The sequence below is a fragment of the Carcharodon carcharias genome, chromosome 13 (assembly GCF_017639515.1).
Source record: "Carcharodon carcharias isolate sCarCar2 chromosome 13, sCarCar2.pri, whole genome shotgun sequence".
NCBI classification, from domain to species: Eukaryota; Metazoa; Chordata; class Chondrichthyes; order Lamniformes; family Lamnidae; genus Carcharodon; species Carcharodon carcharias.
In genome coordinates, this window is record NC_054479.1 from 100,225,512 (window position 1) to 100,252,753 (window position 27,242).

A 27,242-nucleotide genomic window follows, 5' to 3' on the forward strand; every position below is an offset into this window, starting at 1 on the left:
TGAGGGAATCTATGGGAAACGATCACATTATAAGGCTGTATGCAGATCATGAACAATAATTCACCTACAAATAAGCACCAGGGGATTTTTTTCTTGTGTTCAACTATGCGAAATAGTTAAAAGCAAAATACTGCAGATGCTGTAAATCTGAAACAAAAACAGAAAATACTGGAAAAATTCAACAGCTCTGACAGCATCTATGGAGAGAGAAACAGAGTTAATGTTTTGAGTCCATATGACCCTTCTTCAGAGCTAAAGAGAAGTAGAAATGTGATGAAATTTATACTGTTAAAGAGGGGGTGGAGCAGGTGAAGCTGGAAGGGGCAAAGGAGAAATTGATAAAAATGTCATGAACAAAAGCACAAAGGGAATGTTAATGGTGGTGGTAAGAGCTAAAAAAGGTGATGATAGCGGCATTAAGGTAAGAAAGCAGAATGTGATAATGGCAGAATAAGGGTAAGCACTGCGTGAAAGGATAACATGGAACAAGTAACAGATGGCCCTTTTGGGTCAGGTGAGGGGAGGGGAAAAAAGGATAGAAAGCGGGATAAAAAAGGGGGATAAAACAAAGAATAAATGAATAAAAATAAAAATAAATAAAAAATAAAAAATAAAAATACATTTTTAAAAAAGAGATTTTAAGAGGGGAAGATAGAGGAGAGAGTTCATGGTCTGAAGTTGTTGAACTCAATGTTAAGTCCAGAAGGCTGTAAAGTGCCTAATTGGAAGATGAGGTGCTGTTCTTCCAGTTTGCGTTGAGCTGCACTGGCACATTGCAGCAGGCCATGGACAGACATGTGGGCATGAGAGCAGGGTAGAGTGTTGAAATGGCAAGCGACAGGGAGGTCTGGGTCATGCTTGTGGACAGACCAAAGGCGTTCCGCAAAGCGGTCACCCAGTCTGTGTTTGGTCTCTCCATTGTAGAGGAGACCGCACTGGGAGCAGCGAATGCAGTAGACCAAATTGAAGGAGGTGCAAGTGAAGTGCTGCTTCACTTGAAAGGAATGTTTGGGCCCTTGGGCGGTGAGGAGGGGAGGTAAAAAGGCAGGTGTTGCACCTTCTGCAATTGCATGGGAAGATGCCATGGGAAGAGGATGAGGTGTTTGCGGTGATGGAGGAGTGAACCAGGGTGTCTCAGGGGGAACGGTCCCTACGGAATGCCGATGGTAGGGGGGTGTTGTTAGGAGAAGATGTGTTTGTTTGGCCTCATGCTGGAGTTGGCGGAAATGGCAGAGGATGATCCTTTGAATGCAGAGGCTGGTGGGGTGAAAAGTGAGGACAAGGTGGACCTTATCATGGTTCTAGGAGGGAGGGAAAGGGTGAGGGCGGAGGCGCAGGAGATGGGTTGGACACGATTGAGAGCCCTGTCAACCACAGTGGGAGGGAAACCTCAGTTAAGGAAGAAGAAAGACATGTCAGAAGCACTATTTTGGAAAGTGGCATCAGCGGAACAAATGCAACAGAGCAGAAGGAACTGAGAGAATGAGATGGAGTCCTTACAGGAAGCAGGGTGTGAGGGGCTGTAGTCGAGGTAGCTGTGGGAGTTGGTGGGCTTGTAATGAATATTGGTGGACAGTCTATCACCAAAAATGGAGAGAGAGGTCAAGGAAGAGAAGGGAAGTGTCAGAGATGGACCATGTGAAGTAGAGGGGTGGAAATTGGAAACAAACTTGATTAATTTTTCCAGGTCCAGATGAGACCACCGAAACAGTCATCGATGTACCGAGAAAAGAATTGTGGGAAGGGCCCTGAGTAGGACTGGAACAAGGAAGGTTCCACATACCTCATAAAGAGCCAGGCATAACTGGGGCCCATGCAAGTACCCAAAGTCACACCTTTAGAGAAAGTGAGACAAGTTGAAGGAGAAATTGTTCAGTGAGAACAAGTTCAGCCAGACGGAGGAGAGTGGTGGTGGATGAGGATTGTTCGGGCCTCTGTTCAAGGAAGAAGCGGAGACCCCTCAGACCATCTTGATGGGGGATGGAGGTGTAGAGGGATTGGACGTTCATAGTGAAGAGGAGGCGGTTAGAGCCAGGGAAATTGTTGATGTGACATAGAGCATCAGAGGAATCACAGATATCGGTGCAATGAGACTAGAAAAGGAGAGAGAGAACGGAGTCAAGGTAGGGAGAAATGAGTTCCATGGGGCAGGAACAGACTGACATGACCGATCTGCTGGGACAGTCCTGTTTGTGGATTTTGGGGAGGGGTAAAAGCGGGCTGTCGGGGTTGGGAAACTATGAGGTTCGAAGCTGTGAAGGGAAGATCTCCAGAGGAGATAGGTCAGTGACAGTCCTGAAAATAATCATTTGATGTTCAGTGGTGGGTTCATGCTCCAGGGGAAGGTAGGAGGAAGTGTCTGAGTGTTGGCGTTAAGCCTCTGCGAGGTAGAGGTCAGTACACCAGACAACCACACTTGTCGGCTGGTTTGATAACAAAGTCAAGGTTGGATTGGAGAGAACGGAGTGCAGCAAGTTCAGAAGGAGACAGGTTAGAGTGGGTGAGAGGAGCAGAGAAATTGAGATGACCAATGTCACGTCGACAGTTCTCAATGAAAAAATCCAGAGCAGGTAAGAGGCCAGAGGGAGGGGTCCAGGTAGAGGGAGGATACTGGAGGCGGGTGAAAGGATCCATGGAACGTGGGCAGGACTCTGCCCAAAGAAGTGAGCCTGGAGACGAAGGCAGAGGAAGAAGAGTTCAGCGTCATGCCGAGGCCAAAATTCATTGAGGTTCATATGGGAAATAGTATTGGGGTTGCTGAATGTCATGGAAACAAAATAGAACAATGGTTCTTCCTGGCCACTCTACATGGTGGTCCCCTTAGTGACAACTACTTATTAACATTCTTTTTTATAAAATGCAGCTGTGGTCTATCAGTTCACTATGATAACTCACAAGGGAGATTGAGGTAATTTTCGAATTAAGGCGCAAAAGAGACATTAGAAGATAACTAATTAAATCACAAATTTCCCTGCCTGCCTATATTAGTTTCTCTTTTAATGCAGACATACAATAAATTGGTGCACATGAATAATTACCCAGGACTTCCATCCACCATTACGTTTTTTGAAACACATTCTTCTTTCTTACCATTGTTTTGTTTTTCTAATACTTCAATTCTGCTTACAATAATGTACATTTGATAATATTTTTCATCTAAGCTAATGTGCTATTATCCAATGCACGATAAAACAGAAACCATAGCCCAATAATTACTGTGCCAACGTTACAAAATCTCTCCACTCCTTCAACTCTGGCCTTGTAGATTCCCTAATCCCAATTGTCCCACCATTGGGGGCTGTGCTTTCGAGTGCCTAGGCCCTAAGACAGTCCTTAAAATCTGCTTCTTTGTCCAAGCTTTCAGTCACCTGTCCTATTATATCACCTTATTTGGCTTGGTGTCAATTTCTGTCCAATTACGCTCTTATGAAGTAATTTGAGGCATTTTCAAATGTTAAAGATGCTATACAAGTGCACGTTGCTGTTGTTTCATGTAATGTTATTCTCATGCATATCAAAGTCCTCCCAACTGTTCTATATCTATTTTAAAATAATTTTTAAAAATGGAGAGATATACTTGATTCAAAAAACATTTGCACCACAACTTTGTGAACTGTTTGAGATGATTTACATTATGACAAACATATAAACTAGCTGCCCAGCAATTGCCCGAAGGTTCATTTGTTAATATAGTTGAAATAAAACTGCACATGAGCCCTCTAATTCCCAGTTCCGACAACCAGAGCCGGGGCCAGCCAGAATATGGCAATTGGAACTAAAATTAAGTAAAGACAAGAATGCAGACAAATTTGGAGGAAAGATCTAGGAAGTTTAGCAGAGGCTTGAAATCACCGAATGTGACAGGTTATTTGTTGCATAGGCTAATGGATAGGATGCAATTCAGAAACCTAATCAAGGGCTTTGTGAGGACAGTAAACGAGGAGAACATTGAAAAAGTGAGAGACTTAATACAGGAGGAGCTCCTCAAACGAGAAGCAGGTATCAAATAATTAACAGTACAACCTAATGAAAGACGACACATCACTATAATGGCAGGTAGAACAGGGGAATATGTAGTCAGAGGAACCAGCCTCAGTAAGAGGTAGGAGTCATCATTTGTGAGCCATCTTTTCATCAGCCCTGGAATGGGTTCACTTAACTGAGATTACAGATTATGAGTTTTATTTGCAGGGCCATGGACATTTTGAAGGGAAATAGAGTGAATGGGTGGCAAAAATGATCTGATGAAAGCATATGTCAAAGCAGAGCACAAAGGAACCCTGGCAATTCCCCCAGTGATCTAGTGGAAGAAGGTGTAATATTGGGTCATACAGACCAGAAGTTTCCAGCTAAGCTCAGCTGGGCAGCAGTTTGCAAACTCACACGGTAATGACAGGTGAGAAAAGCCATTCAGGCGATGCTTAGTTGATTGGTCCAGAATGAACCTGAAGTGTCCCGACTTCCGCATCCAACAGGTTCTTAAATAATTCCAGAGTTTTCGCCTGCACTACTCTATCTGGAAGGCCATTCCATGTATTGGTCACTTTTCATTTTTAGAATTTACTGATATCGGTCTTAAATTTACCATTTACTACTTTAAACTTGATCTTCCTTTCCTATTGTCACAATTTAATATGAAATAGTTTTCAAAATTTATATTTTCCATTCTATTTGCCTTAAAAGCCTCAATAAACCTACCTATCAGATGCCTGTTAAAAAGGCTGAAAAGCCCGAGTCTCTCCCTATATTTCCTCATAACCTCATGTTGAACAATAGATGTCAATCTTGTGGTCTTCAATGCTGAAATGTATCCCTTGTCTCAGTGACCAGAAATGGACACATTACTCAAGATATAGTCTGATGAGGGCACTATACGGTTTATTCTGCTGTTCCTCTGGCTCATTTATTACTGGTCTTGTTTACTGTTCAACATACTCAGGTTTCTTTGATTGCTGCTCTGTTAAACATGAGGGGCAACATTTCCCCCCCCCCAACCAGTTGGGGGAGGACGTGTGGGAGCGGGCGAGTGGTTTCCCGATCCGCGCCCCCATTTGGGGGCACACCGCCATTTTACGTGGGTAGGCCAATTAAGGCCCGTCCAACACGACGCCAGGAAGCACTATGCACTTCCTGTGCAGGCGGGGGGTGGGGGGGTGGGGGGGCAAGATTCCCTGAGCCGGGAGTGCGCAGTTCTGTGCATGCGCACAAAAGAGCGCACAGATCTCGAGGCAAAGTGCTGCCTCAGGGAGATCAGCTCAGGTTTGAAACATGAAATAAAAGATGAGAAAAAAATTTCACTGCCATGTCCCCTCATGTGACACTGTCACATGAGTTGGGACATGTCCATCACTTTTATTTTAAAATATTCTGAAATTTTTAAATCCCTCATGAAACTTCATTCCGCCTGTGTTTTTTCAGAAGCCCGCCGGGGCTCCCGGCCTGCCCGCCAACTTTAAGGTTGGACGGGCAGGTCCTTTAATGATCTCAATTACTTTTTTAATGGCCTTAATAGGCCATTGACAGGGTTGGCAGGCATGCAGCCAAGTCGGCTGCGTGCCCGCTGACCTGAGAATGTAAATGATGCGGGGTGACATCGGGACACCCGCCCAACATCACCCCGCATCATTTTACAGGTCAGTGAGTGGGCCCCACCCCGCATCCGGAAGATGCAGCCCGAGGTTCCAGATAGAGTAGTGGAGACAAAAACTCTGGAATTATTTAAGAACATGTTGGATGTTGAACTTGGGAAACGTCAGGTCCCTTCTGAACAAATAAACTTAACTTGCCTGAATGGCTTTTCTTAACTGTAATTTTTCTGTTATCTTGTAAATGAAACATATATTATCCATTTTTACTTTTGAAGAGCAATCATTTACCATGTGTCCAGGTTAAATTTAATCTGTCATTGGTCTATTTTGTCCAGCTCATTCTGTCATTTCTAAGCTGCATCCTATGATTTCACAGCCCCTCTACTTTAGTGGCATCTGCAAACTTGACCAATTTCACATCATCAGTTTCTTCTGCTCTTCCCACTTGTCAATTCTTACTCAAGTCACCAGCTGCTGTCAGCACTTTTCACCTGCCCCTTTTTTTATTATATTGAACACATATAGATGGATATTTCCCAATCTCTAATTGCCAGAATGCTGTTTTACAACTAGCATTGCAATTAAGGGATCATTACTACCTAGCTGCCTCCTGAGAGGATACATTTCAGCTCACAAAGCAGCTAGTCCTGTTTTGACTTATCAGTATTTAATAATAAACAAGATAGAATTTGCATTTATATTAAATCACTTTCAGCATGTGTGATGTTACCGTCAAACTTCAGGCCGCAATAATGTAATCATGTAATGTAATCATTTAATTAATGACAGCATTATTTATTAGTACCAGTGATTTCTTGACGATTGCACTGAAAGTAACCACGGCAATGAAGATTTAAGCTGACCAGTCCGGCAAAATGAAACCTCCAATTGGGACTTGCTTGGGAGAAAGGGATAATAAATATGTTTTTGATACGGCTGCTGATAATGTAGACCGTTTTACTGTTTCATTGCTTATTCTCTTACTTATATATGTTACAAAAGCATGAATAGCCCATGTCCCCACAGTGCGTCAATCTAGATAGGTTATCTCAAAACTGTTACGTGAACTACAATCTTAGTTATTAAAATCTATTACTCTTACCAAATAATCCATCTATTTGTTTTTGAAAATATTAATTCTTTAAGACATTTTCAAATAGTCCCTTTGAATAGTATCCAAAGTAAATAATATTATTTTCAAAGGTCATTCAACTATAAAAATTGGAAAGTAATTTCCAATTAATATTTGCCAAAAATTTGCTGCAATACACAGTGACTACAGTACATGCCAACATGCTGGACAGTAATTTAAGTGCTTAGTTGATTCAAATTTAATCAAAATAGGAAACATAGTACAAAAAATGATTTGTAATACATGGCCTTCTAGAAAATTTATTGGAATAAGAAATAAAAACAAGATAAAGAAGCAGAACAGAATAAGTCACTAAAAAGGTAAACACCTGAATAAAAAATATGATGAGGATTAAAAGATGAAATGAGCATACAACTTAGTTTCTAAAAGCACAAAACAAAGCTGCCAAAATTACTTAAAATATACAGCACGTAACAGGCTATTCTGCCCCAACTTTTCCGCATTGGTGTTTGTGCTGCACGCAAGTCTCGCCCCATTCCATCTACCTCTTTTTAGCATTTCAGTGCTTCTTTCTATTCCCTTAATTCTTGTGCCTATGTCGAGTTTCCTCTTGAAAACATCTAACCCATTTGTCTCAACCACTTCCTATGGCAGCAAGTTCTACATCCCAACCAATCTCCGAATAAAGAAATTTCTCTTTACTTCCCTATTCAATTTATTAGTCACTATTTTGTACCTTTGGATCCTAGTTCTGGTGTCTTCTACAAGTGGAAGCATTCTTTCCAATCAACCCTGTCCCACCCATTCATTATCTTAAAGACCTCCATCAGGTCTCCTGTAAGTATTCTCTTTCCTTAAGAAAAAAGGCCCAGCCTGGTTGCTGCAATCTCTCAATCTGGTACCATTCCTGCATCTGTTTCATTTCACTTTCTCCAATATTTCCACGTCCTTTTTATAGTACAGAAGCCAGAACTATGCACACTGGTCCCCTCTAAGTGCAGCCTGACCAGGGTCCAATTCAAGTTGAACATAATTTCACTTCATAACATATAGCCCTAAAAATAAATTCCAGTGCTTTATTACCATTTTTAATTGCTTTGCTGATCTGCAATGAAGCTTTTAACGATTTGTTCACCTGTATCACTTGATCCTTTTGCCCTTCTACATTTTCAGGGGCAATATTTTATGTCCCATGGGTGTGCGAGCACCTGACCTGATCGGGCGTAAAATAGTGCGTGATAACATCGGGTGACGTCACTGTGCACTCGCACGATATTTCGTCAGCCGGCACACGCGAGAGTCGGCTGCACGCCTGCCGATGATTAAGAGGCCTATTAAGGCATTATTAAGGTATTAATTAACGGCAATTTTTCACTGCCCTTCCAACCTTATGGTTAGCAGGAGGAGGAATTAGCCAGGCGGCCTTTGCATATTTCAGGAAACCTCATCCACGGGTGGGATGAGGTTTCCGTAATTAAATATTTAAAAATTAAAACATTTGGGCAGAGTTTTTATAATGCATATGTTTAGGTGACTGAGTCCAGTGCATGGACACTTTTTTCTGCATTTATAAATCTTTACTTGATGGGTTTATATTCTTCAGCTCCCTGAGGCAGCTCACTGCCTTCAGGGAGCTTTCCTTGAGTGCTCCCCCGCACCCGCACTGACTTTAGTGCTCACTGGCCAGCCAGCATGAAATTGCAGTCAGGGGCTGATCGCAGGCTGCAGGCCGTTTCCTGGCCACTCCCAGGCCTGCCCGCCCAAAGACCTCAAAATCCCACCCCGTATTTTTAAGGTGATGCTTCTGTTTTTCCTATTAAAGTGCAACAACCCACAGTTATCTATCTTAAAAAGTTAATTTTCCATTTAACTGGGTCAGTCTGCAAGTTTTCTAATGCCATCTTGTATTATGTTGTGTTCTTCCTCAGTGTTAGCTAGCCCTTCCAGTTAATTACTTGTTCCAAATAAAAATCAGGCACGGAAATTGTAAATAACGATGGTCCCAGTTTTAGTTCCTGTGGAACATCACTTTCTAGCTTCCTCCAATCTGATGGACTGTTCTTTACACCTATTCTCTGCTTTCTAACTTTTAGCCAATTTAGCCAATGTCCTTCAGACATATTTTCTAACATTTGTCACGAGACTACCATGTGATATGATCTCTACAAACAGAATAACTAACCCAGTCTTTTATTTAATTTAAGTAAAGTACTTAAGAGTGTTACTAAGTTAAAATACAGGCCTTCTTAAAAATAATTATCTCAAAAAGAATAAAATACAGATTAACATGGTTTGTGGTATACAATAACAGGAAATGGTTTACAGAGTATTGTTACTACTATATCTTAAAGTTAAACAACGACTCAGAGAAACCAAGATTTTATACAAACCATGCAAACAATTGGAACACAGAAATCTCCAGTTACTTACTTGGGTCTGACTTAGAAAATGTATCTCTGTCCAAAAGATTCCTGCAGGAAAACAAAATTTCTCATTAAACATGAGTTCCTGCTATAGCTTGAAACACATATAATTGGAATCGCATTTCAAATTATAGCCTCAATGTATTCAAACTCAGTATTCCCCATTGGCAAAGTTTACCAATTATCAGACAAACTACGAGATGGCGTTCCACTTAAAGGCACACCATCTAAACTTGTGGTCAAAGACATTTGCACAGGATCCCTGCTTTGCTTCACAAACCACTTTTTTTCCCTGCATGAGCATAATGAGTTTTTCTGAGTTTAACAATTTAGGCTAACAGTTTACTATGGGGAAGATTTCAAGAATTGGAGTAAATCAAAAATTAGGAAGTTATTTATAAAAACTAAAGTCAGGCAGAACAGTTTTGTCTAAAGGGCAATGCACTTGTGTGATGAAATGCCAGTGAAGACCACTGAAGTAAACTATAAAATTAGGAACAAAAAGCTCCCTAACATAATGCTGGGGATAGATGGAACCAGGTGAGCAGGCTAGCAGGTGAGGTAGATCTATATTGGTGAGACCACATATCGAATAGTGTGTACAGTTCTGGTCTCCTTATTTAAGCAAGGATGTAAATACATTGGAGGCAATTCATAGGAAGTTTACTAGATTGATTGATTGATACCTGGAATGAGCAGGTTGTCTTATAAGGAAAGGCTGGACAGATGGGGCTGGAGTCCACTAGAGTTTGAAGAGTGAGGGGTGACTTGATTGAAGTATATAAGGTCCTAAACGGTCTCGACAAGGTGGACATGGAAAGGATGTTTCCTCTTGTGGGTAAACCCAGAAATAGGGGGCACTGTTTTAAAATCGGGGGTCGCCCTTTTAGGGTGGAGATGAGGAGAAGTTTTTTCTCTCAGAGAGTTGTGTGACTTTGGAACTCTGCCTCAGAAGGCGGGGGAGGCAGGATCATTGAATATGTTTAAGGCAGAGGTAGATTGCTTCCCTTGCCTATCAAGAATCTAAGGTTATCGAGTATAGATGAGAATGTGAAATTTGAAACACAAACAGGTTAGTCATGATCTTATTGAATGGCGGAGCAGGCTCGAGGGACCGAATGGCCTACTTCTGCTCCTATTTCATATATTCGTATAAAAAAGGATAGATGGTCTTGTTGAGCTTAATGGCCAAATTTCTGGTTGCTAGAAATTCCTATGTAATATGGTCACTTAAGAATCCAGAAATGTAACTTTATGGGATGGATTTTATCACTGTGAGCCCAGGTGAAATTGCCCAAATTAATTTTGTTTAGGATTCAGAGACTCTCATTTCATTAGTTTGGCACAAATTTAAATCAAAGCCTACAGGTCAAACGGCAATATTCTAATCAAATCTGGCACCTAGTCCCATACAGTCTATGCTAGCCTTCTTTAGTAAATATAATTAACTGTGCAGACTGATTCCAAATGACATCATATAAAAATCCAACATTCACAGTTTATGTTTGCAATCAATTAATTGCAGAAGAATGTGCTACAATGTTTAATTGTTTCTATAAAGTTAATTACAATTATCCAGTAAGATGAACCTTCACTAAATAGTGATTCTTCTTTTAATATTGATTCTTTGGATATGGATGTTGCTGGCAAGGCCAACGCTTATTCCCCATCTCTAGCTTCCCTCGGTGGTGAGCCCCCTCCTTAAACTGCTGCAGTCTATGTGGTGACCGTGCTCCCTCAGTGCTGTTATGTAGGGAGTTCCAGGACTAGGAGAAAGCACATATCACATAATGTGAATGATTCTGTGTCACATAACATTACCACTTTGTCCAATGACCTCTTCAGTTCTTGTTAATCATTAAGTTATGAAGTGTAACATCACTCTCATCCTAATCAGAATTACAATAAGGCTAACATTATTAGTCCCAATATGATTTCAAAGTAGTTCTTCCAGGAAAACAAAGAATGTCATGATTCACATAAATTTATGGACAATCACTTCGCAACTTTCAAGAAAAACAATTTCAATATTTCATATCACTAGAACATCACTTCATGACAGAAAGGTTATTTCACAATTTTTGTGATGTTCTTGATCTCAATCAAAGTGGAGCACAATGGTAAATCCTTTCAACATAGGAAAAATGCTCCTCTACGAAAAGATCTGGACTGTCAATTAATTCAGGCCATTCTTATACATCTGGTGGCAGGTTACAAAACATCTTCAAGGGATACTTGGGAACAGGTCAATTGTCTGGTGGCACAGTTGCATCAACAGTATGTATTACTAAGAAAATTAGAAAGCTATAAAAGAAACAGTAAAAAGAAAAAAAGATCTGGGGGAAAAATAAGGAATTGATCATTCTCAGCAGGGTGTTGTTTGAAACCATTACAAAGTCAAAGCTTCCCAAAAATATTGAAGTAACTTGTTTTTTAAGTGGGTAAAAGCTTTAATCCATTGGTATTTTGCCCACTATTTGAAAAAGGCAACTGGAGTCTAGGATTGAACTATATCACTGATTTCTTTTTCAATTCCAGCTTTACATTTCCATGGCATTTTCTGAACGAAATGCAATGCAAAAAATGCAATTTATTATGCTAACTTTATCATAGTTACATGAAAACATATTTATAAAATAATGATCACTAATTACATTTTCACTCATAGTTGCAATTTTCAGAATTTAGCCCAGTACCGAAACCATCTGTAAAATCCCAAATGGCCCAACGAAAGGATCCAAAATCTAGTTAGTTATTATTTATCAATGTGACTTCTGATGAGAACAAAGTCAAACGCATGAAGGATTCTTCAGTTCATTTTCAAAAGACACTGACAATTTGATAAGAGAAAGTCAGTTATGATGTATGCTGGAAATCTAATTTGGCATTTTAAATTATTGAGATAAAAGAAATCCCAATGCAGAACAAAACACAGTTGCTAGCCAAATCATTTTTTTAAAGAAGCCCAAGATCAGACGAGAGGAAGGCAATGAAGATGAGTCAACCACATGAGAAAATAGTTTGTAAGGGACAGACAGAAGGACAATGTGCCAACAGAAAGACCTCACTTCTAGCAATGCTAGAAAGCACTATGAGGGAAACTTACTCTGCCATTCTGTGGGTAGTCCAAGAGCAAAAATACAAAATGCCAGGAAGAACAGATAGAAGAAATAGCATTAAATAGTGCCCAATCATATTTTGGGATGGTTATGAGTGTTTTAAATCTAACCAATTGCAAATGTAGCCATTATTGTTAACGAAGCAAACTTGGCTGCCCATTTGCTTAAGACAAAAGGCCTGATTTTCATCTCGCAATGGAGGTGCAAAATGAGCTGCAAAACACTGAACTTGAGCTTTTTTTGCTGAAAAATGAATTCTCCTCTGCCTTCCAACCCCAAGCATTCTCGCGTGACCTTTTCGCGAGTCAGGAAGGCCTTGCATGCAAAACACACACGTAATCCCTTCTGAGGTCGAAGTCTCCATTCTGTGGGCCACAGGAAAATTGTATTTCCTCCCACACACTATTTTCATTTGGGAAGCCCTAAAAAATGTACCTCCTTGCAGAGTTTGTGACCACAATGGGAAGCCCACTAGGGAGTTGGGAGCACTCTGAAAGGTAACTGTAAGAAGGTTCAACACATTGAAATGTCACTATTAGATGTTGCATTGTAATGTAGATGTGTTCTGAATGCAGTGATTCTTCAGAGCTTTGCCCCACAAAGGTAAGTTGACCCTTACATTGACCACCATTATGTAAATGTTGTCATGCATAAATTGCATTTTTTCCATTGGAAAAATACATTAAAAAATGTAAAGCCTCTGCTGTTATGCCTTGTGCTGTGATTTGAATCAACTGACAGTTCTGGATGTTTAAAAAACCCTACTTTTGAAAGTTGAATAAAATGTCTGCATTTGCTCTACTCCATTGATTGACAAGCAAACCCACAACCACCTAGAATGACAAGGACAGCAGACACGTGGGGACACCACCATCTGCAAGTTCGTCTCCACACACACATCCTGACTTGGAATTATATTGCCGTTCCTTTACTATCGCTAGGTTAAAACCCTAGAATTTCCTTCCTACCAGCACTGTGAGTGTATCTCCAACATGTGGACAGCAGTGGTTCAAGAAAGCAGCTCATCAACTACCTTCTCAAGGGCAATTAGAAAGGTACAATAAATGTTGGGCTCGCCAGTGACACCCACAACCCAGGATGAATACAAAAAAAACTCCCTGCGATCTTTTACATCCTTCTAAACAGGCAGATGGTGCCTCTTGAAGTGGATGTACAGTAGACCAATTAGTTTCTGAAAGACATTATGGGTGGATTCAACCAGAAATTTTAACCTTTTTTCAGGTGTTGACTATTGTTTATCATCAATATTTTTTGATTTTATCTTAACCAAAAATGTATCCATATTAGCTCAAAACCAGGTAGAAGGAAGGAATTTTTATAGTATCCTTCATGACCTCAGCAAGTCCCAAAGCCTTCCACAACCACAACTAAGTACTTCTGAAGTGCAGTCACTGTTATAATATAGGGAAACATGGCAGCCAATCTGCACCCAGCAAGGTCTCACAAAAGGAACAAAAAATGTGACCCAATGCTCTGCTATAGTAAAAGGGTGAACGTTTACCAACATAGTAGGAAAATCTGCTCTTCCATGAATAATGTTACGTGATCTTTTATGTCCACTCAGTAGCACAATTGATGCCCTCGCTTAAGATCTCATCCAAAATGCATCACCTGGGACAGTGCATGATCCCCTCAGCATGACACTAAACTGTCTGTTTACATTATCTGCTCAAGACTCTGGAATGGAATTTGACTCCACAATCTTCCAGACACAGCAACAAAAGTGATACTACTCAACCAAGGCTAACAACAATAAAATCTATCCTTCTATAAATACAATTTCATTAATTTAGTTAATTACAAAAAAAAACTGCTGAACACTATTGTCACAAACATATAGTTGACAGCTGGTATTAAAGACCTGCCAACCGTACCTCCTGCGACTATCATGAATTATATTGAATTTCCCATAGTATTAGCCATTATATTTTATCTGTTCGTGTGATGTGAGCATTGCTGGCTAGGCCAGCATTTATTGCCCATCCCTGATTGCTCAAGATGGTGGTGGTGAGCTGCTTTCTTGAACCGCTGCAGTGCATGTGGTTTAGATATACCCACAGTGCTGTTAGGGAGTTCCAGGATTTTGACCCAGTGAGAGTGAAAGAACAGCAATATATTTCTAAAACAGGATGGCGAGAGGCTTGGAGGAGAGCTTCCAGGGGAAGCTATTCCCATGTGTCTGCTGCCTTTGTCCTTCTAGATGGTAGTGGTTGTGGATTTGGAAGAGGCTTGGTGAGTTCCTGCAGTGCACCTTGTAGATGGTACACACTGCTGTCACTGTGCGTTGATGGTGGAGGGAGTGGATGGGGAGCCAATCAAGTGGGCTGCTTTGTCCTGGGTGGTGCCAAGCTTCGAGTGTTATTGGAGCTGCACTAATCCAGGCAAGTGGAGGTGAGTTATTCGCCACAAGATTCCTAGCCTCTGACCTGCTCTTGTAGCCACAGTATTTATATGGTTAGTCCAGTTCAGTTTCTGGTCAATGGTAACCCCAGGATGTTGATAATGGGGGGACTCAGCGATGGTAATGTCATTGAATGTCAAGGGGCGATGGTTAGATTCTCCCTTATGTGGTGTGAATGTTACTTGCCACTTGTTAGCCTAAGCCTGGATATTGCCCAGGTCTTACTGCCTTTGGGCATGGACTGGTTCAGCATCTGAGGAGTTGCAAATGGTGCACAATCATCAGCGAACATCCCACTTCTAACCTTATGATGGAAGGAAGGTCATTGATGAAGCAGCTAAAGATGGTTGGGCCTAGGACACTACCTTGAGCAACTCCTGCAGTGATGTCCTGGAACTGAGATGATTGACCTCCAACAACCACAACCATCTTCGTTTGTGCTAGGTGTGACTCCAACCAGTGGAGAGTTTTCCCCCTTATTCCCATTGACCCCAGTTTTGGTAGGGCTCCTTGATGCTACAGTCAGTCAAATGCTACCTTGATGTCAAGGGCAATCACTCTCACCACATCTCAGGAGTTAAGCTCTTTTGTCCATGTTTGAACCAAGGCTGTAATAAGGTCAGAAGCTGCGTGGCCTGGCAGAACCCAAACTGAGTGTCAGTGAGCAGGTTATTGCTAAGCAAGTGCCACTTGATAGCATGGTTGATGACTCCTTCCATCACTTTATTGATGATCAAGAGTAGACTGATGAGGTGGTAATTGGCCAGCTTGGATTTGTCTGCTTTTTGTGTACAGGACATTTTCCACATTGCCAGATAGATGCCAGTGTTGTAGCTGTACTGGAATAGATTGGCTAGGGGCACAAGTCTTCAGTACTATTGCCAGAATATTATCAGGCCCCACAGCCTTCACAGTATACAGTGCTTTCAGCCGTTCTTTGATATCATGTGGAACGAATCGATTTGGCTGAAGACTGACATCTATGATGCTGGGGACCTCCGGAGGAGGCTAAAGTGGAACATCCACTCAACACTTCTGGCTGAAGATTGTTGCAAATGCATCTTTTGCACTGATGTTCTGGGCTCCCCCGTCTTTGAGGTTATTTGTGGAAACTCCTCCTCCAGTGAGGTGTTCAATCATCCACCACTGTTCACCGCTAAATGTGATTCAACTGCAGAACTTGGATCTGATCCATTGGTTGTAGAATCACTTAGCTCTGGCTGTCACTTCGTGCTTATGCTGTTTGGCATGGAAGTTGACACCTCAATTTTAGGTATTCCTGATGCTGCTCCTGACATGCCCTCCTGCACTCTTCATTGAATCAGGGTTGATCTCCCGGCTTGATGGTAATGGTAGAGTGGAGGATATGCCAGGCCATGAGGTAACAGATTTTGGTTGAGTACAATTCTGCTGCTGCTGATGGCCCACAGCACCTCATGGTTGTCCAATCTAGAGTTGCTGGATCTGTTCAAAATCATTTAGCACAGTGGTAGTGCCACACAACACATTGGAGGGTATCCCCACTGTGAAAATGGGACTTCATCTCTACAAGAACTGTGTGGTAGTCACTTCTACCAATACTGTGATGGACAGATGCATCTAAGGCAGGGAAGTTGGTAAGGATGAGGTCAAGTATGTTTTCCTCTCTTGTTGGTTCGCTCACCATCTGCTGCAGACCCAGTCTAGCAGCTATGTCCTTTAGGACTCACTCAGTAGTGGTGCTACCGACCCACTCTTAGTGATGGACATTGAAGTCACCCACCCAGAGTACATTCTGCACCCTTTCCACCCTCGGTGCTTCCTCCATGTGGTGTTCAACATGGAGCACGGACTCATCAGCTGAGGGGAGGGGGCGATATGTGGTAATCAGCAGGAGGTTTGACCTGATGCCATGAGGCTTCAGGGGGTCTGGAGTTGATTTTGAGGACTCCCTCCTGACTGCATACCGCTGTGCCGCCACCTCTGCTGGGTCTATCCTGCTGGAGGGACAGGACACACCCAGGAATGATGATGGTGGTGTCCAGGACATTGTAAGGTATGATTCCATGAGTATGACTATGTCAGATCTGTGAGACAGCTCTCCCAATTTTGACACTAGCCCCCAGATGTTCATAAGGAGGATATTGCAGGGTCGACAGTTGTCGTTTCCAGTGCCTAGGTCGATGCCAGGCGGTCCAAAGGTTTCATTCCTTTTTGACTTCATAACGGTTTGATACAACTGAGTGGCTTGCTCGCCATCTCAGAGGGCATTTAGTCACATGTAGGACATGGAGTCACATGTAAGCCAGACCAGGTAAGGACAGCAGATTTCCTTTCCTAAAGGACACTATTGAACCAGCTAGGTTTTACAACAATCATCATCAGACTTTTAATTCTAGATTTTTATTGGATTCCAATTTTACCATCTGCCGTGGTGGGAACTGAACCCAGGCCCCCAGAGCATTACCCTGGGTGTCTGGATTGCAAGTCCAGCAACAATACCACTATGCCACCACCTACACACTGGAACACAATAATTATATCAGTGATTTTTGGAAAAAGTCCACGGAGACAGTAACAATTGGTCATTAATATAAAAACTCAAATAAATGTAATACATTCATATTTATACTCAATGAAGAATTTACTTCTAGGAATCAATGTTTAATGATGAAATGGGATGCCATTGGGTATCTTGAAGACTACACAGTTTTCTTTATTCACTTCCTTAGGCTTTAGCTGCATGAATCCTTCAATGACCATGTTACTTTCCTTCTACCTCATGTAAACATCTACCGCTTATTAAAAATAGCACAACTTACAAACTGGAAAATAACAAGCACTTAGTTTTCATTTCTTACCCTTGAAAGGTTTTGAATGAAAATGAGCACAATACACTGTGAAATGTCTGTGTTACACAGATTATGATTTTAATCAAAGATGAAAGCTTGGACTATCTGGAACAAAGAGAAATGCAAAAAATGATTTTCGTATATCAATTGCATTTGGTTTAATTTAATATTATGATAATTCCATTTTCTAATTGCGCTAATGATTGCTCACAATCCTCAGATTACACATTCATGTCAAATTTTATTCAAATTCTTTCTGCAGTCAAAAAACAGAAGTATTGCTCTTGATTGTGAGCCTGTCCTCCCTTTTAATTCCTGTTCAATCCTATTGTCAGTTTTTATAAATTTAGCATTCAAAGTTGTATTTCAGAATCAGCTTGGAGTATATTTTCATATGCCTGTCAGAATTTGTGCAAAGCAAGATGGTCATTGTGTCCAAATTTTAGCTTTTGCCACAGTAGAACAGTTTCATGAATTCAAGCATAGCTGGAGCCAAGGATTTCTTCCTTGATCTTGACAACTTTCAAATGTAAAATGTGAATCTGTGTCAAAAGAACAGTCCATTTGGATTCAATCTACTGGCACCTTAGTTGAATATGATTTATGAAAGTGGCGGGAGAAAATGGGCTGGATTTTCCTCTTGGGGCATGTTTGGCAAGTCGAGCCATTTCACAGTTCACAAACTGCACTCCCAACTGATGTGTGACTTTTCCATGATTTTTGTTTTCTCCCGCAAGATTTGGGTTTGCAGTACAGTATGTGAGCACCGAACCACTATGAGAGCAGTGTGGGTGCAGGGGTGGGCTGGTGAGAAGGCACACCTCTGTTCTCGGTGGCAGCAGCACGGCACCTAACATGGTTTGAAAGCCCCTTAAACCTAACCCCTCACCCTTCTCATTCCCCTCACCCAACTACCATCATCCAATGCCCCCTCCATGCATCCTCCATAGCCATTCACCCAGTATCCATTATGTACAGTCCTCAGTTTCCATTCGATATCAGTGGAAAATATTATACGTTCCTTGGGGAAAAACATAAATCTTTCAACATCTAAGAGAATCCTCTATTAAACACTCTATCATTGATACTGAGAATAAACGTACTCTGCCACGTGAAGAACAGCTTTGTAACACTTGTAATTTTATCAGCTTGTGACTACAAGCCAGGAACCACATTAGAGGCATGATCTGTTAATAAAACCTCTTAAAATTGTCATTCATTCTCAGTTGATTGGAACACCACTGTGCTGAAACCATGAGCACTCGATACTCATCCAAGCATTCATAATGGCCACAGCTGTCCAAACATGAGAAAACTCTCTGAAATGGAAAGAACAGAAGGTGCTCATTTCAATTACAAATCACAGTACTTTTCAATCAATGGATGGGAGCAGGTGGTTGGATTTTTTTGTGTCAAAAAACGTTTTATTTTAATCAGCCAGAGCTATCACTCTATTCAAATCACAGTACAAAATATGAAAGCAAAGGCTGACAGGACATTTTCTTAACATTTTTCACTGCATTATGGCACTTTCTCCATTGGAGAAGTACTTTTGTGAGGGCCAACTTACCTTTGCAGGACAGATCTCTATGATGAGCCATCGCATTAAAAGCACATATACATTACATACAGAACCTAGTTGTGACAGTTGAAGGTGGGAAAACATATTACACTTGCCTGTCAGAATATTCCCAACTCCTCAGCAGGCTTTTCCTTTTCTTCAAAAACTCTCAAACTTGGTGTGCTTTTAGTGGGCTTGCAGAATCCCGCACCACCAGAAAAAAATGATGTGAAGGAAATGCATTTTTTGTCCCCCATTTAAATTGGAGAACCCAACTTCAGTGGGGGAAAGTGTGCATTTTGCACACTAGGCATTCCTGACCTGCAAAAATGCCAGAGGGAAACGGCATGGGATGCAGAGAAAATTCAGATCTCCTCCCAAAAAAGCAAAGTGCTGCCATTTGTGCACTGAGAGGCGCCTCCACACCCAGCTGAAAATACCAGTCAATGTTCCCTCTATGTTGCACTGGTGCACTGCAATCAGGAAGGTGCCATGCAGGGGACAAACAAGCTGCACACAAACCTTGATCCCTTTAAGATCCCCAGATAAGAGGCTGTGTGGCAATCTCAAAGGCAATATGCTGTGCAAGAGAGACAGAGGGAATATTGGTAGGAATAAGCTTGTATGCAGCATAAACACCAGAATAGACCAGTTGGCCTCTTTGGCGTCTTAAACTCGATGTATCAAAGGTTATAACTTTTTTAAATAAAAGTCAATCTGCCCCGTTATTCAGCTAACTGGAAGCATTTGCCACATAACCATTTGATCATGCTGAAGGGACTGTTATTCCTCTGGGAATGTAGTCAGTGGAGTAATTATAAAATAAACATTTCATCTGTCAACAGGAGCTTAAGCAGCCAGCTTCAATCTACATCAGTTATGAATTCTAAAAAAGTAAATGTTGACTTCAGCTGAGGGATTTTAGAATTGCCTATACTGCATACATAGTAACAGGTGCACAGAGAAACACTGTCTGCAACCAGCTGTTACATTCCCCTAGTTACAACAACAACTTGCATGTATAGAGCAAGTTTAACATAGGAAAATATCCCAAGGTGCTATACAGGTGTGCAATCAGAATTAGACAAATATTGACACTGAGTCAAACAAGGATATATTTCGACAGATAACTAAACATGAATTTGATTTTAAGGGGGGGTTTTAAAAGGAGCAGAAAAAGGGAGAGAGATTTAGGGAGAAAATCCCAGAGATTAGCATCCAGTTGATTGAAGTATGGCTGCCAATGGTGTGGTAAGGCACAACCAGCCAAAATTGGAAGTTCTGGCAGAATTGACGGATTGGAAGAGGTTAGAGAAGAAGGGAAGAGCGAGGCTATTCAGGGGCTTGAATAGGAGGATAAGAATTTTAAATTTAAGGCATTGCTGGACCAGAAGCCAATGTCTGTCAACATCAGAGCATGAATAAGAATCAGGTGCAAGACAGCATTCAGAGAACAGAAAGCTCTGGATGAGCTCACGGTTATAGAAGGTAGAAGATAGGAGGCCAGTTAGAAGAATATTGGAATAGTCAAATATAGAGGTAATAAAAGCATGGATGAGGTTTTCAACAGCAGATGGGCTAAGACAGGCATGGAGGTGAACAAAGGCAATTCTTGCAAAGAGGAGGATGCGAGTTTGGCAACTCAGCTCAAGGCCAAATAGGACTGGATATCAGAGAAGCAGGCCGAGATTCCACAGGCGATTACTCCTCAATACATACATAGGAAGGCTACCTACAAACCATATTATAACCCCACCCACGCTATGAAACTGAAAGCATCGAGGCTTAAGTGTGAGATTCGCACTTTGTTTCAACCCACGCACTTTCACCACCATTTAACTGCCAGGTTTTCAGCAGTGTCAAGACCACATGGTGCGGGAAGTTGATGCTCAATGATGCCACTCAGACTCCAAGATGATTGAATCCCCAGATCACTCAAGTCTCGCATAATGCTGAGTGCGCCAATGAAACCTGGCATCAGACAGACACAATCAGGCTCTGTTAAATTAGAATGTTTACTTTTTTTTAAGGTTTCCTGTGAGCCAGGAGGTGCAAGAGTGCTCTTCTGGGCCCCACACTGGAAGTTTGGGTCTCTCCTGCCCTAAACTTCCCTCCCCCATCCAAACTAAATTGACCCCTGGGGTCGTTACCCTCACCATTTACTTTATGACAGGAATGGTTCCCTCGTCTTTTGTCTGTGACATCTTTTGGCAATCTCCACCTATCACTGGCCCTCTATCCAGCTCTTCTTGTCCCACCCCACCCCCCACCCCCCCCAAACCAACTTATATTTCACCTCTTTTCTATTCTTACTTAGTTCTGTTGAAGGGTCATTTGGACTCAAAACATTAACTGGGTTCCTCTCCACAGATGCTGCCAGACCTGCTGAGTTTTTCCAGGTATTTTTGTTTTTTTTTGGATTTCCAGCATCCGCAGTTTTTTGCTTTTATGTATAGCTATACTTCACCTGTCAAAAAGGTCACCATCCATCACTAAAAGAAGCATGAAAAATAGCAATGTAAAAAAAAGTAAGGAAGTCTGGATGTGTTCAAAAATTTCAGTGTTTGGATAACTTTGTAAGCCTCTAGAATATATTGTAGCTTGCTCCAGCATTGTTCATTCTTCACTTAGCATCTTGATTTCCCTGGGGCTGAGCGGGGACAGTTGCATAGCATTATCTTTGCGCAGTCAGAAGAAAAGAAACAGTGAATGTCTCTGTGCAGCGTATAGTTGATAAACTTAAAAGGGTATCTTTGTTAACCTTTATGTTGCAAAAGTATTGTCTAACATCTAAGCAATATGTATACACCGTTCTACCTAATTTTGGTCACAAGTTTCTTGTTTTATGTTCTCTAATTTGTTTTGAGTTACACAGCATACATTTTAACCAGTGAAGTACTGCCTTTACAAAATAAGTTAAGATTTATTTTGCCTTTAACATAAATATGTGCCACATATACTTTATTTAGAATTGCTAAGAATATTAAAATAGGCATCCATGCAACTTTGAAAACTTTATGAAAACAGTGGGTGAACCTTAATCTCTTAGCAACCGTTTGCTGATCAACCACGGAGAAACAGGTCCAAGGTTATAATATTTAAATAAGGCTCTCTTTGTAATATTTTGGCAGCCATATAGGATTTAATGCTGGCCGGCCAGGATTCCCATGGTTCATGGAGCCTGCAGCTAAAGGGAGGTGGGAAAGAGCTGGATCCAAAAGAGTTTGTTTGCAGTGCTGCTTGTGGGCCAGGAGGAACAGAGATGCTTCCCTCCACCCCAACCCCCAGCTCCTCAGGCAAACCTTCTGCCCTGATTGGATGCAACCCCCTCCAAACCCACAATGTTTCCCAATCCCTCCCCACTCCCAGCTAGTCTAATTCACGCCCCAAAACCAACAGTGTTTCCTGCCAACAGCCCCCGTCCCAACTGATTACTCACCTGACTGCACGGTCCCCAATCCATAATCTTTCCCTGTTTCCTCACATCTGATTTCCAGTTCAAGCCTCATCTCCATCAATCCCCCATCAACCTGTGATGTTTTGCAGTGCACCACCAGTTGCCAGTTCGGCTCCACCACCCAACTCGCCTGCAATGTTTCCAATTAGCCGGAGGTAATTCCAAACTGTCCCCAGCTGCGACTTTCTACTGCCAGATTTCCTGCCCAACAGCCAGGCCAGTCTGTCTATCTTGTCAAATACAGGGTTGGAAACAAAGTACAAAAATGATATCAAGGTCTGGCCATTAAATTCAGCAGGACCTCAGAATTCTTGGCATTTCCAGGTTTCTCCAAGTATTCAGCACCCCCACTCTCATCCTGCAAATATTTGGAGCAAATTACTCCATACACATTGTTTAAAATAACTTGCTTAACATCTTCTACATATAAAATTATATCCATTATGCATGCCAATATATTTTGTAGTGCAAACTTGTATTTCACATTCATTTATTTTAACTAGCATACTTTTCCTAAACCACATAACCTAACATAACGTTATCCCAATTTCTGAGACACATATTAATTTTATTACTATTCCTATATAGTGCATCAGTAACTCATTCATCACCTAATATGTCATACTTATCAAACAACAGATCCTCTGATTTCCTGTGAACAACACCATGGGAGTCTATTAATTAATAGGAAAAGAAATCTGCAATGACAACACTGTTTTCCAATGGCTAGTCAACACTGCCTTTCAGAAGATAAGACAGGAATCTTCAAGAGTGCCAACTTTTGCAGAGGATCCCTCCTGGAAGTGTGTCAATATTTGCAGCGAAACGTTTTAAACCACTGCTTTAACATGTCACTGAAGCAAAATATATTGATCTCAATGCCCTTTAAGAGCAATGCCCTAGTCCTTTATAGAACATTTTGCATTTTACTGTCCTATCCATCAAACCTCAAGAACTATTTTAGGGTGTCTGGGTTTAATGGGAAAAATCAGGTACATTTGCTTTCATTAAAAAGCAAAATATTTCTTAGAATTTAGCAATTGGAGGAACACAAACTGTATGAAAATCTTTTCCTTCTGGATACTGCTTCAGATCATTTAATAAAAATAATTCCACAGTCTTGAGCACATACCCATTACAATAATAAAACAAACAGCCACTTTATTAATGAACGGTTCATGTCAGCAATGAAAAATAAATAAGTGAGATATATTTATACAATTTTTTGTTTATTTTCCCATACAGTATTCGAAAGGTATCCAAAAAAAGTTACTAGCACATCAAACATCAAACCAATGACAGGACTGAAAGGTATATGCTGTATCCTATACCCTGACATGCCCTTCTACACTCCTCATTGAACCAAGGTTGGCCCTCTGGCTTGATGGTAGTGATTTAGTGAGTGATATACCAGGCCAAGAGTTTACAGATTGTGATGGAACATAATTCTGTGTGACAAACAAATATGACAGAGCAAGTGGGGTATACAGAATTTACATAAATGCTGTATCCTTTGAACGTATTAACATTTCAATAGCATTATATCACCTCTGTTCCATTTACTGCATGTAGTGGTGACACATTCAAACATTCTTAATTGCATATTATTTATAATCAAAATCTTACATCTGCAAGCACTTAAAGCCTAAAAGCTGTACTTCCTGTTTTTGGTTACATGTATGTGTCAGTTTAGTTACAATAAATTCCAATGAGCATTATTTATACTGGACAATGCCCGAAGGAAAATGTTCTCGCTGTAATAACACCCTTCAACCAGTGGTGGCACTGTAGTGCCTCCATTTTGTATGTTCCAACTCCTCAATCTCTGCAAAAAAAACTCCTGTATACTACTTAACTGCATCCTAAATTCTTCTAAGTTTTCTATGTAAATGTAAATAAGCATATGTAAAAGAAAGACTGAGTGTATAGTTTTTAAATGGAGGCTGAATTATGGCTTTGCACCATGATCTATGATAACCATATAACTCCATATAACTTCTATAACCCCATCTCACCTAAAGTCTTGATTCCATGTGTGCAATGCCACAGAAGATTGATTAGCGTTTATGTAAATTCTGTATACCTCACTTGCTCTGTCACATTTGTTTGTCACACAGAATTATATTCCATCACAATCTGTAAACTCTTGGCCTGGTATATCACTCACTAAATCACTACCGTCAAGCCAGAGGTTCAACCTTGGTTCAACGAGGAGTGTAGAAGGGCATGTCAGGGGCAGCACCAGGTGCATCTAAAAATGAGTTGCCAATGCAGGGAAGCTACAACACAGGACTACATGCATGCTAAACGGTGGAAGCAGTAAATTATAGGTGGTGCTGAGCAATCCCAGAAAAAAATGGATAAGATCAAACCTTTACAGACCTGCCACACCCAGTCATAACTAATGTTGGACAATTAAACAAACAATGTGAGGAGGAGACTCCAAACTCAATGATGACAGATCCCAGCACCTCAGCACAAAAGACAAGGCAGGAGCACCTGCAACCGCCTTCATCCAGAACTGCCAAGCAGATAACACATCTCAACAGATCACAGTATCCCAATTTGCATAACTTAATGATTCAGGTGGCTGCCTAGCCCCCTTGTAGTAGCCCTGGGCAAAATGGTGGTGAGCACAAGCAGGTTAAGTGTGCACCACTCAGAAATATTAATTTTACAGATACAATTTTTGAATTCAAAAATGTTTCCCTTGGAGAGCTGTGCCTGTCTTAGATGCATTGGCCAGCAAACAGTCTATTTCTGTGTTGCATTTTCATGGAGACTTCCAAGTCTGCAATTCTGCAGAATCAGAAAGACTCGGAGCTTGGGCCCACAAGACTGGCCTGTCAGAAAATGTGAGGAGTTACAATAGGCCACTCTCCAGCTCCATCACCCACCAACCCCACCCCCACCCTCACAACCAGGCTGCCATCTGTGAAATAGTGAAAGTACTTCAAATTTGCCTGGAAAAACTCAGCAGGTCTGGCAGCATCGGCGGAGAAGAAAAGAGTTGACGTTTCGAGTCCTCATGACCCTTCGACACTGTTCTGTCGAAGGGTCATGAGGACTCGAAACGTCAACTCTTTTCTTCTCCGCCGATGCTGCCAGACCTGCTGAGTTTTTCCAGGTAATTCTGTTTTTGTTTTGGATTTCCAGCATCCGCAGTTTTTTTGTTTTTTTTTTGTTTTTTTGTTTTTTTTTACTTCAAATTTGTATTTGAATTCAAAACACCAAAAACAATGGTAAGCATGAATTTTTGCTGTGGTCACTTTGAAAGTAAAAACAATGTATATTACACTAATTGATTTCCTGCTATACAATTGCCAAGTCAGTAAAAGAATGGAGCAGTTGAGGAAAAAAACTCAGGAGTGGGAAATGACTCAAGTGAAAACAAGTGGCTCATACTTCGTAATGTACTGGAACTGCTTGCACCAGCTGCCTGTGTTCTGCCCACCTAATTTTGGAAAGAATCTCAAGCTGGTTATTGCAAATGCAGGCCATATGGTCAGCGAGTGTTCAACTCATCGGCACGCTTTAAAATAAACAGATGTTACTCCACATGCAGAATTGCCACTTTGAAGGCAGACTAATTTGTCTGGTACCGGAAAAGATGTAAACATTAGCATTTCCTATTTGGGTCTTTTTAAAGTTAGGTCAAGATAACAACTTTTAGTAAAAGCATATAATGCCACATCCAACTTATATATATTTTATAAACCTAATATTTACCCATGGACTCTAGTGGAAAGTTCTTTAATGCCATCACAGACTGCTCAATTTACAAGCTGTTTAAAAAAATACATTCTATTAATCAATGTATAAGTTGTCGCTTAGAGATTGTGGCAGGAAACAAAGATTGCAAGCATTTCTAAAGATTTCTTTCCTTTCCATTAAGAAGGCATATGTAGGACCTCCATATATCCACATAGCATGAGGCTCTGGATAAAAAGAAAGCCCAGGACTTTCGTTCCCTGGGGTCGTACTCTGGAGGTACCCCAGATGATGTGCTGGGGGACCCGCAAAAGATCCCCATGAAACGACTGCATGGGAATTGCCCGGGAAGTTTAAACTTCTGATGTCAATTACCCTGCATCAGGAACCATTTGATATTCCGATTTAAATCGGAAACTTCAGATGGCTCTGACTCCCTTAGCAGAATAGCTATCCAGGGACAAAGGTTTGAAGAATTAAAACCACTTCTAACTCCTACACAACCATGGTACTGACCATTCCCCCCACCCCACTGACGCCCTTCCAATTGGATCTTCCAACTACCCTCCCACCCCCGACTACCCTTCCTACCGCCCTGATTACCACCCCAACCACCTGCGCACCACTTCAACCCCCTGACTACCCCCCTCACCCCTGACTACTGCCCCAAGCCCCCAACTATCCTCTCACGCCTCCGACTACTTCCAACCCCTCAACTCCATCTCAACGCCCCACAACTGCCCTAACCCCTCCAAACCCCACCATCCCGACCACCTGACTGCCCCACCACCTTGCAACCTCCCCACCCCACCGATTATCCTCCCAAACCCGACACCCCCCCCCGACTACCCTCCTGAACCCCCCCAGCCCTCCAACCACCCCTCCTGACCACCTGACAACCTGCCTTGACCATCTGACTTCCCCTGATCTCCGATGGCCCTCCCCTAGGCCACCTGAACCACCCCCTTTCTCTCCTCCACCCCACCCTGCCCCCAATCCCCTTACACGCTTACCAGCTCCCTGGCTTCTCAAAGTGA

General features: G+C 41.6%; 1 protein-coding gene across 4 annotated transcripts in view; it reads right to left on the minus strand.

The window, feature by feature from the left end:
• Nucleotides 1-27,242, minus strand: part of LOC121285733 (copine-8) — a 755,949-nt gene that overhangs the window by 679,713 nt on the left and 48,994 nt on the right. For all 4 annotated transcript variants that reach the window (XR_005944761.1, XM_041202466.1, XM_041202465.1 and 1 more), the window contains exon 2: nucleotides 9,112-9,152. Coding sequence is in view for 3 of the 4 variants with exons in the window: in XM_041202466.1 (XP_041058400.1) it covers nucleotides 9,112-9,152 (41 nt within the window). In the remaining variant the exon portion in view is untranslated. The remainder of the gene's footprint in view (nucleotides 1-9,111; nucleotides 9,153-27,242) is intronic.